The sequence below is a fragment of the Halichoerus grypus genome, chromosome 14 (assembly GCF_964656455.1).
Source record: "Halichoerus grypus chromosome 14, mHalGry1.hap1.1, whole genome shotgun sequence".
NCBI lineage: Eukaryota > Metazoa > Chordata > Mammalia > Carnivora > Phocidae > Halichoerus > Halichoerus grypus.
Genome location: NC_135725.1, coordinates 17,854,305 through 17,864,573, shown reverse-complemented (window position 1 = coordinate 17,864,573; position 10,269 = coordinate 17,854,305). Strand labels below are relative to the sequence as shown.

Below are 10,269 nucleotides of genomic sequence, written 5' to 3'. Positions count from 1 at the left end.
AAAAGTTAAATTGTTTTAATTTGGATTATTTGTATTGAATTTCAATATTTCATATTCACCATTTGTACTTCACCTTCTATGGATTGTGACATCCTTTGTTAATTTTACTCTTGGCATCTTAATGCTTTTAAAAAATATATTAGTATAGGGGGCTGAGGGGTAATGAGGAGAGACCACGCAAGGGTATATGGTTTCTTTTGGGGGTGATGAAAATGTTCTAAAGCTGATTGTGATGGTTCTATTAAAAACCATCGAAGCGTGCCTGGGTGGCTTAGTTGTTAAGCGTCTGCCTTCGGCTCAGGTCATGATCCCAGGGTCCTGGGATTGAGCCCCATGTCAGGCTCCCAGCTCAGCGGGGAGTCTGCTTCTCCCTCTCCCCCCCGCCCCCCGCTTGTGTCCCCTCTCTACCTGTCTCTCTCTCTCTCTGTCAAATAAATAAAATTTAAAAATCTTAAAAAAAAACAAACAAACCATGGAGGGGCACCTGGGTGGCTCAGATGATAAAGCGTCTGCCTTCGGCTCAGGTCATGATCCCAGGGTCCTGGGATTGAGCCCCATGTCTGGCTCCCAGCTCAGCAGGGAGTCTGCTTTTCCCTCTCCCTCTGCCTCTCCCCCTGCTTATGCTCTCTCTGTCTCTCTCAAATGAATAAATAAAATCTTAAAAAAAGACCCAAACCATCGAATTGTAAACTTTATATGGGTGAATTGTATGGTGTATGATTTCTATATCAATAAGGCTGTTTTTAAAACATTAGCATAAATTATTTCCATATTAAGGTATTCAGCCTCCCTCTTTCAAAACTTGTTAGCAAATTTTCCAATTCTGATTGCCTTTTGCTTTCTCATATTCAGAAGATACATACTTTTAGTTAAATCTATAATCTGTTCCGTAAAGAATATGCCCACTGGTTTTATTTGCAAAATCCCACCACATGTGGATAGTCACTCATACGTTCTTCTAGTTTATTTCATTCTTAATCCATCTGGACTTTGGTGTAGGTTATGAAGCTATAATCGATGTTCTCTAATACGTATTTGTTGAATAAAGTAAATTTGCCCTTCCCTTCTTGTGTTCGGATGGTTCTGTTCTCGAAAACGGACCTCAGTGCTTCGGAACCCAAATTCAACATGAAGACAGTTTGGGATAAAGCGGAACAATAGCTTTATCACTTGGCCAGGCAAAGGACGCTGCAGCAGGTTATGGCCTCAAAAACTGCAAGCCGGTCGGGAGGAAAGGGCTGGGGGGGGTGGGGGGGGTGGGGGAGGGGTTATAGGGAAATACAGGATCTAACCAGTTTTGACAGGAATTGTGTACATGGTACCTGCCTCCTCCGTCCTTAGGGAGGCTCCGGGTTCCTGAAAGAAAAGCCTAAGAAAGGAGGAGAGGTTGTTTGTGGAAGAGGGGAAAAAGGTTGCTGAAAAATCAAGCTTCGCTGAAGCATGAGTGCAGCCATTTTGATTTTTGTTCAACTTTATGCTTTTAAGCAGTTTTAGTTCCTTTGCAATATTTTACATATAATAACATCTATTTCTGAGTTATTATTGTATTGGTCTGAGAGTTCAAATGTAAACTAGTAATACACTTTTAAATTTTTAGTTTTAAAACATGGCTTCATATCTAGTATTACAAGAATTCAGCGGCACCTGGGTGGCTCAGTCAGTTAAGTGTCTGCCTTTGGCTCAGGTCATGATCTCAGGGTCCTGGGATCGAGTCCCAGGGTGGGTTCCCTGCTCAGTGAGGAGCCCGCTTCGCCTTTTCCCTCTGCCGCTCCCCCTGCTGGTGCACTCTCCCTCTCTCTCAAATGAAATCTTTGAAAAACGAACAAACAAACCCAAGGCTTCATTACTTTCTTTCTTTTTCTTTTTTTAAGATTTATTTATTTGAGAGATCGAGAATGAGAGAGAGAGAGAGAGTACATGAGAAGCAGGAGGGTCAGAGGGAGAAGCAGGCTCCTCGCTGAGCAGGGAGCCTGATGCGGGACTCGATCCCGGACTCCGGGATCCTGACCTGAGCCGAAGGCAGACGGTTAATCAACTGGGCCACCCAGGCGCCCCAAGACTTCATTACTTTCCTTTCTCAAAGTATTGCTAGCTATTCTTTTATTTTTCAAGATTTATTTGAGAGAAAGAGACAGACAGAGCACGAGTGGGAGGGGCGGAGGGAGAGGGAGAATCTGAAGCAGACTCTGCTGAGCAGGGAGCCTGACACGGGGCTCTACCCCATCCCCGAGATCATGACCTGAGCCGAAACCAAGAATTGGACACTTAACCAACTGTGCTACCCTGGCGCCCCTCCTAGCTATTCTTGCACATTTTTTCTTTCAGATGAAATTTAGAACAATTTTACTAATGTTTGAGAATATGGTTGGATTTCCATTTAACAGATGGACTGATTTGGGAAGGGCCATGTTTAAAATAATTGTCTCAGAGTGCAATGTAGTTTTCCTCCACAGTCCCACACACATTAAATTTGAACATTTTCTGAGCTTGTTGCCATGATAAATGCTCACATAATCCCATTATATTGTCAAACTATTATTTTTTTGCTTGAATATGGAAACCGTATTAATTTTGAATATCTGGATCTATTGGTTAATTAAAAATCCTAAGAAAAGATTTTTTGGGCTTTCTATTTGGACAAACATACAATCTGCAGTAATGAAAAGTCTTCTCCTTCCCAACAGCTATGTCATTTCTAGTTTCAATCTTATTGCATCAAAAAATATTAAATCAGTATTCCGATGACAAGCCCTGAAAACTTTAAGAAAGCACATATTAAAAACTGAATCTTTGACAAGCAAGCTTATGAAGGATATATATTAAAAGTCTCAAGGGTTAGAGAAAGATCCAAGGTTAATCAACTTTGTCGCTTTCTGGAGTGTGTTTCATCTAAACTGAAGCCAAAGAGCACCAGAAGGATTTAACAGATCAGGTGAGAGGACATTTGGAGCTGTACTTAATATTTTTGGCGGGGAAGGGGGGGTCAGGGTGGGGGTGGTTCTTTTCCCTCCACTGCACCCTCCACAGACCACAGCAAATAACAGATCTTGTTAGTATTTGTGGCCATTGAGATGGGACTGACTGGGAAAGTGCCCTTCCCCCATCAACAGATACTGCATTCTTCTAAAGGCCTGGTCTGAATCTTTTTGCATAATCTGTGTTAAATTTTCTACCATTGCCACACCCTCTTCCTCTCAGACATCTCTGCCTGGAGAATTAATGTTTTTAATCAATACTCATACACAACACTTCTTGGTTACAAAGTACCACACCAGCTACTAAATTTAAGTGCTGGTAGCTAAGGAAAAAAGAGTAATTTGTGGAGACAAGGCATTGATTTCTGAATGGCTGATTTTAATGGTGATATGACTAGTTACAAATGCATTCAGTCCTGCCCACAATCAAAAGAGTAAAACCTATGGTAGCCACTTTTGCCACGAAACAGTGTTGCATTTATTTTATATTTAACATAATGAGAAATAAGTTATTTTTCTAAGCAAACTACAAAAATCCAGTTTAATTGACCCTACAGATGAAATAAATTAAAACATGGGACATGGCTTCCTCCTCCCCTAAATAACTACAAGAGAACATCTACTTACGTTATTTGAGTGAATTGTATTTGATGAATGACACAAATCCATGTTTGGAGACAATGCTTCTGGAGAGGGAGCAAATTTTGCTGCCCCAAAATGTGCCTCTTTGGCATATTAATTATTTCAAGCTGGTTATTTTTTTCCCCTAGATTTATTTATTTATTTTTTTGGGGGGGACGGCGCATGAGTGAGTGGTGGGGCAGAGGGAGAGACAAGAATCTCAAGCAGACTCCCTGCCTAGCGCAGAGCCCCAGCCTTATGTGGGCCTCGATCTCATAACCCTGAGAGCACAACCTGAGCCAAAATCAAGAGTCAGACGCTTACCTGACTGAGCCACCCAGGAACCCCTAAGCTGATTATTTTTAAGAGACTGCAGACTCAAAAACTCTGAAAACTGAGTATAAGTTACCCTTTTAAGAGACATTTACATATACAAGAGAAATCTCCATTTATAAGGGTGTCTCCCTCAGTACCAAGAAGAGGGAGAAGACTCTAAATCTCTAGAAACTGTTATCAATGGAAAAGGCATGGACTTAAATCTGTATAGTAACCTTACCCTGGTTTATTATGCTTTTTCTGGTAACCTCCCATAACAGACTCCCCACCCCCAACACCTTTTGTCTTTAACTGGAGATGATGTTTAAGGTAATGGCTTCAGCCAGGGAGTTACTGCTTTCCTGGGTCTCTCCCATGTACACAGAAGGTATACATGTTATTTATTAGTTTGATTTTTTTCTTTTTTTTAAGTAGGCTCCTCGTCCAATGTGGGGCTCGAACTCATGACCCCAAGATCAAGAGTCACATGCTCTACTGACTGAGCCAGCCAGGCATCCCTGTTTGATTTTCTCTTGTTAATTTCTCCTTACTCAGTCTCATGTCAATTTGATTCTTAGACCAGCTAGAAGAACCTTAATGGGTAGAGTAAAACTTTTTCCTGCCTAACGATTCACATTTGCAAAGTTTAACAGTTGTTTGCTATGGTGTGGAAGAGCCTGGGTAACTGCCTAAAAAAGAAGTTTTTATTAACTCTTGCACTTAATAAGTGATGTTATTTGATGCATTACTTCATTAACTAGAATAAACCTTCCATCTCAAAATTGCAGTTTATGTTTTGTGAATGATTCCTAATAATTCCCTACGTAAGACCTTAAGTGACGGTAAAAGCAGTGTTTAATAACTGACATACAGGGAACAATTTATATCTTTCTCAACTTGCATTTTTGCTTCCTTTTGAAACGGTCTTTTTGATTTTTCAAATTGCTTGTCCCAGTAGTATGAATTTTATTTTTTAAGATTTCATTGTTAAGTAATCTCCACACCCAACATGGGGCTCAAACTTACAGCCCTGAGGTCAAGAGTCGCATGCTCTACTGACTGAGCCAGCCAGTCACCCATGTCCCATAGTATGAATTTTATTTGCTTTAAGTTATGCTAAAATGTATAAAAGGAAGTCACAATAAACAGATTTTATATAATTCCTGTAACAGGCATTAGCAATAGGGTAATGTTCAGACATATCTCACCAAGTGCCATTCTAGAATATTGAGGTACCACAGCTATATAGAAGACAGTAGGTCCATAGTTTTAGTGTGGGACTTGGGGAGATGACACTCTAAAGTCTTATTTTTGTATCTATGGTGGAGAAAAATCTCTCAAAACCTATCAGTTTTAAATGTAAATCACTTGCCGTCACATTACAAAGTAGTGTTGAGGTAAATAACCTTGGATATTTGTAAATTAAAAAGATAGATTTAACCTTCAATTTTTGCTAAATTCCAAAATCCATATAATTTAAAGCAAGTGGGACATGATGTTAACAATCAGCGATTCCAGGTGAGGGTTATATGGTGTTCACTGTACTATTATTTTTAACTTTCCTGTAAATTTGCAAATTTTCAAAATAAGAAATGAAAATGCACATAAAACAAGACACCATGAATGCAGTAAAAATATAAGACAAAGTATTTGTCAATGAATACCACTAATTTTAGAGAAAAAAAAGGACCCATCCATAGGTAAATCCTTCTGCTAAGAGCATGGGAGAAACATTTGACATGCATTAAAAGAACAAACTGATTTAGAAGGCGAGAGAGGCAGCACTATCATCTTATGCCCTCATGGACATCATCTTTGAGTTTTCAGAGTATGTTTTCCTGGTCCAACATTGGCTGCCTTATCTAATTATGCAAAACAGCAATCTACTGACTTGCACGTTTACACATGATGACAAAGCTTTTAAAAATGTGAAAATTTCATTCAGGAGGGTCGGTAGAACAAAGCTCTCCATAAAATGAAAATGTTCTCTAACTTTAAGGAATAAAGAATATTTTCTCAGTTGAATGCCTGAAAACTGCTTGTATTATGAATTTCTTCTGTATCACTTAAATTTGCTATGCTTTATAATGAAGTACATAGTTTTGATCATTTAGAGCCTCAGCTAAATGATAAGGTGTCCCATTTCCTGTTAGATCTCTGGCTGAACACTATCAGCTTAGCAAAAGAACATTTTCTTTCTTTCTTTTTTTTTTTTTAAGATTTTATTTATTTATTTATTTGAGAGAGAGAGAGAAACAGCATGAGAGGGGAGAGGGTCAGAGGGAGAAGCAGGCTCCCTGCGGAGCCGGGAGCCCGATGTGGGACTTGATCCCAGGACTCCGGGACCATGACCCGAGCCGAAGGCAGTCACTTAACCAACTGAGCCACCCAGGCACCCAAGAACGTTTTCTTTCTAATCTTCATTTACTTTGAGATATGAGATAGCACAATGGCAACCTGGAATCATTTGTCTTTTGGTGGAAAAGTAGAGCAGACACCATAGGCATGTGAAAAAACAGCTTATGCCTTCTAAGGAAGAAGGAAACTTACAATCCAAGGGCTAAGGAATAACTAAGGGGCAGGTAACATGAAGAAGCAAGGACAGCAGAAGCCAGCCAGTCCTTTGAAGTGGAGACACAGGTGACATTAGATGCAAGTCCCTGGGAAGCTGGACCTAAGCGGGTCCCAAGAGCAATAGCCTTACTATCTGGCTATAGTAAGATGAATGACTGCTAGAACATTCATCATAGGCCTCAGAAACTGCCCAAACATGGCCGCCTCTTCTCCTACTCCCCATACCTACTACACCCTTTCTGTCTTAGATCCCCACTCCCCATACACACTACTCCCTTTCTGTCTTGGATCACGTTAAGAGAACTGAGGCACTATGAAAACAAGTTTTTCTATAGCTTGATAGCAGGTCTGAGGAGACAGGGGCAGGGGTGAGTCGAGACAAGTATTTGGAAAATTGAGTTTCTCTGTAGAGACTATAATAATAAACAAAGATCTCTTAACTTTTTAAATAACTTAAGGTATCTTTTCTAATAAGCTAAGATGATTCATAGAATCAACGAAGCTAGACATTGCCACTTTTTCTTTTGTTTTTAAAAACATATAGACATTGTTAGAAGCAAAAATTAGAAATATTCACGTTCAGTGAAGCCCCATTTTTTCAAGTTCCCTGAGATGACACATACCGACATGCTACATAACACAATGTTACAGCAGAAAGTAAATTATTTACGAGGACCATTTAAAGTCAAATTTCTATTTCACCACATAAAACCTGCAAGATAAATTATATCCTTACAACTGGTTGTTGCTATAAATTTATTCAAATCAAGAAAATTGTCATAAGTAAAGCTCTCAAAGTAATTTTGGCACAGATGAAATCTTGGTCATTTTGTTAAGTCCCTGAGTTCTTTTAACAGGCTGGTTTTTGCATTCAGCCGCATCCCCAGCTACGTGGGCCACTGCCCCCCAGAGTGCCTCCCAACCTACCCTGACCCCATGCTAACTCAAGGTCAACATTTAATGCTATAACCTTTCTAACCCATGGTGCTGTGCTGGGCAGAAATCACACAGCTTCAAGGAGGTCCCTAACCCACAGAGCGCCCCCTATAGTTTCTCTGTTTATTACCAGGCAGAAGAATCAGGTAGGGTGCATCTCATGCACACGTCTTCTCATTTCTAAAGTTGACTAAACTGAACCATCAATGTTTTAATGTCTCCAGGGCTTTATGCCTCAGATGCTCATCCAAACACTGGATGGCAAAGAGGTCAATGTCCGTGTCAAACTTGTTGGCAAACAAGTGGTGCTTGCGTAGCATCCAGTTCAAGTCCCCTGCTCCGAACACGCACACGGAACGCACATGGACCCCACTGCAGGGTGGGTAGGGGGCACCCTTGGAAACATCCCCTTCGAAATACTGCCATTTGACAAACCTTGCAATTGCATGCATGTCAGACATGTCATACTTCTGGCTTAAGGACAGTGAGCCTGGGACATCAGGGATCCTCTGAATAGTGGCCCAGAGATACTCATCCGGGCTGTATGTATCTTTAGCCCACTCCATAAACTTTTGGATTTTTTCATTCTCTAGCACATACCCCACGTACATCCTACTGACCACAAAATAGGCACTGCCTGAAAACAGAGGTGTTTCGAGAGGAGGGAGCATTTTGTCAGTCCCCGTGTTCGTCAGCTTCCCATTAACAACTCTATAATGCTTTTTCCACCTTTCTTTTTTATTGGATGGCATTCTCTCAGTTTCTAGGTTGTTTTCACCCATTAGCGACTTGAGCTTCCGGACAATTTCCAGGTTGGTTTTAATGGGAAAATCCATACCGCAAAGATTTATCAAGTACTTCCAGTCTGCACTCATCCTGTAGAGGTCTTGCATGCAGTTGAGGTCGGCCTGAACCCGACTCCACGACGCATACACCACACTCTCCAGCTGACTGGCCACAAAGACATTACTGAAGCAGGACGCGATGCCAATCACCGCGGCCAAAAAGGAATCCTCTGACTTTCTGTCCACGTGAATGCAGTAGAAATTCTGAGGCATATAGATGGCTCTCAGGAGCCTGTCAAGCATTTCAATTTTGTGATGAACCACTATAGAATATGCTATGGGAAACTCTTCCTCTTCTTTACTAAGGGGTTGCATGATATATTTCCGCCTCTTGATGAAAGAATTACAATCTCTGGTCATGTTTATATAGTCATTGGTTGTCCACCGAGGGCGCTGCCTAAATTTCACCGTTAGAATTTCAAGTTGTACCTTTTGGATTTCATCTACATCCCCCCGTAAAACTTTGGTACAATTAATATTACTACTAGGATTCTCTCCAACCAGCTCCAAATGTCCAACACTTATAAATTCGGGCTTTTGATGAATTCTTAAAACAGAGAAGGTGACTAGGGAAAAAACAAGAAGGAGGAAGAAGTATTTAGTGGGATAAGAGAAAAGTCTCTTCCGCAGCAACTTTCTCAGCATTTCAAACAACAATCAGGGATTTTCCTTAATTAAGGGCAGTCTTCCAGGCTTCAAGCAGTCATGGTTTCTCTACCGTCGTGGCCCTGAGAGTTGTCAGTTCGCATTTATCAAACTGCAAAGGCATCTTGAAATGGAGAACAGCACTAAAAGAAAAATAGAAGGAATGTATATAAATACAGTCTTTTTACGACATCTCAGGTTTAAAAACCATCCTCTTTGTTATGAGGTCAAATGTTCAAAACAGAACAAAATTGGTCAATCAGCAGAAAAGGCTAGTGTTAGAGGAAACCCACAGTCTGTAATATTAATACCAGATTCTTAAAAAAGCATAAAAGGGGGGACTCCTGGCTGGCTCAGTCGGTGGAGCATATGACCCCTGATCTTCAGGTTGTGAGTTCGAGCCCTACGTTGAGTATGGAGATTGTTTAAACATAATATCTAAAAAAACAAAGAAAAAAAATACAAGGATGTGCTAAAATATCCTACGTTATACCTCTTAGGAAGTTACCTCTCAGGAAAATTGAGGTACAAATCACAGCTGAAGACCTAGGCTACAATGAACTCTCCACAGTTGGTGAGATAAGTTTTTCCTCCTGTGCCAGTTCTAAAGCACCCTTTGCCTTGAAATCATTACTAATCTGGGTTCCTCCTGATGCATCCATTAATGTCCATCAGTTGGCATCAGCAGCCCCAAATATTTGAAGCAAGCAGCTTCATTCTGCACTTCACCAACTTAGGACTGGAGGTGCTCTTAAGGAGAAATTCAAAAATAGCTGTGACTTCTAAGAATCTCTGAAGGAAAAGCAAGTCAAGTGAATTTTCAAACTAAACCAGGAAGACCCAGCTGAAACCAGGCCAGATTTGGGTCTGTTTTGAATCTCTCTTAGTTCAGTTCCATACCAGGTACCCCAGGAAGAGAAGACATACACAGTCCAAAATAGAGACATAGCCTTGCATTTCCTACATTGCTTTTACAGGTTATAATAATTAATGCTTGTGAGAAACAACAGTTGTATACAAATTATAATGTATGACACACCTATTGTCTATATTCAAATGAGGAACCCGACCCATTTTTATTATGTTTACAAATATTACAAAATATATTTTGTTGTCAAAAATCAATTTTATAACTTGGCAATTGGTTCTATAACTAATAAGTGCTACTGTTCTTTTTTTTTTTAAGACTTTATTTTAATCTCTATATCCAACTTGGGGCTCGAACTTACAACCCTGAGATCAAGAGTCCTATGCTCTACTGAGTTAGCCAGGCACCCCTAAGTGTTACTGTTCTAACAAATAAAGCCAAATACCATTGATCATCTCCATATCAGCTTTATAGAGATTTGAAACTGGTT

At 40.3% G+C, this 10,269-nt stretch overlaps 1 protein-coding gene across 6 annotated transcripts in view; it reads right to left on the bottom strand.

The window, feature by feature from the left end:
* Window positions 1-3,333: 3,333 nt before the first annotated feature.
* The window catches only part of GCNT1 (glucosaminyl (N-acetyl) transferase 1), a 28,817-nt gene continuing 21,881 nt past the window's right edge, over window positions 3,334-10,269 (bottom strand). For all 6 annotated transcript variants that reach the window (XM_078062226.1, XM_078062224.1, XM_078062227.1 and 3 more), the window contains one exon: window positions 3,334-9,054. In XM_078062226.1, coding sequence (XP_077918352.1) covers window positions 7,625-8,911 — 1,287 coding nt within the window. In that variant the 5' untranslated portion in view covers window positions 8,912-9,054 and the 3' untranslated portion in view covers window positions 3,334-7,624. The remainder of the gene's footprint in view (window positions 9,055-10,269) is intronic.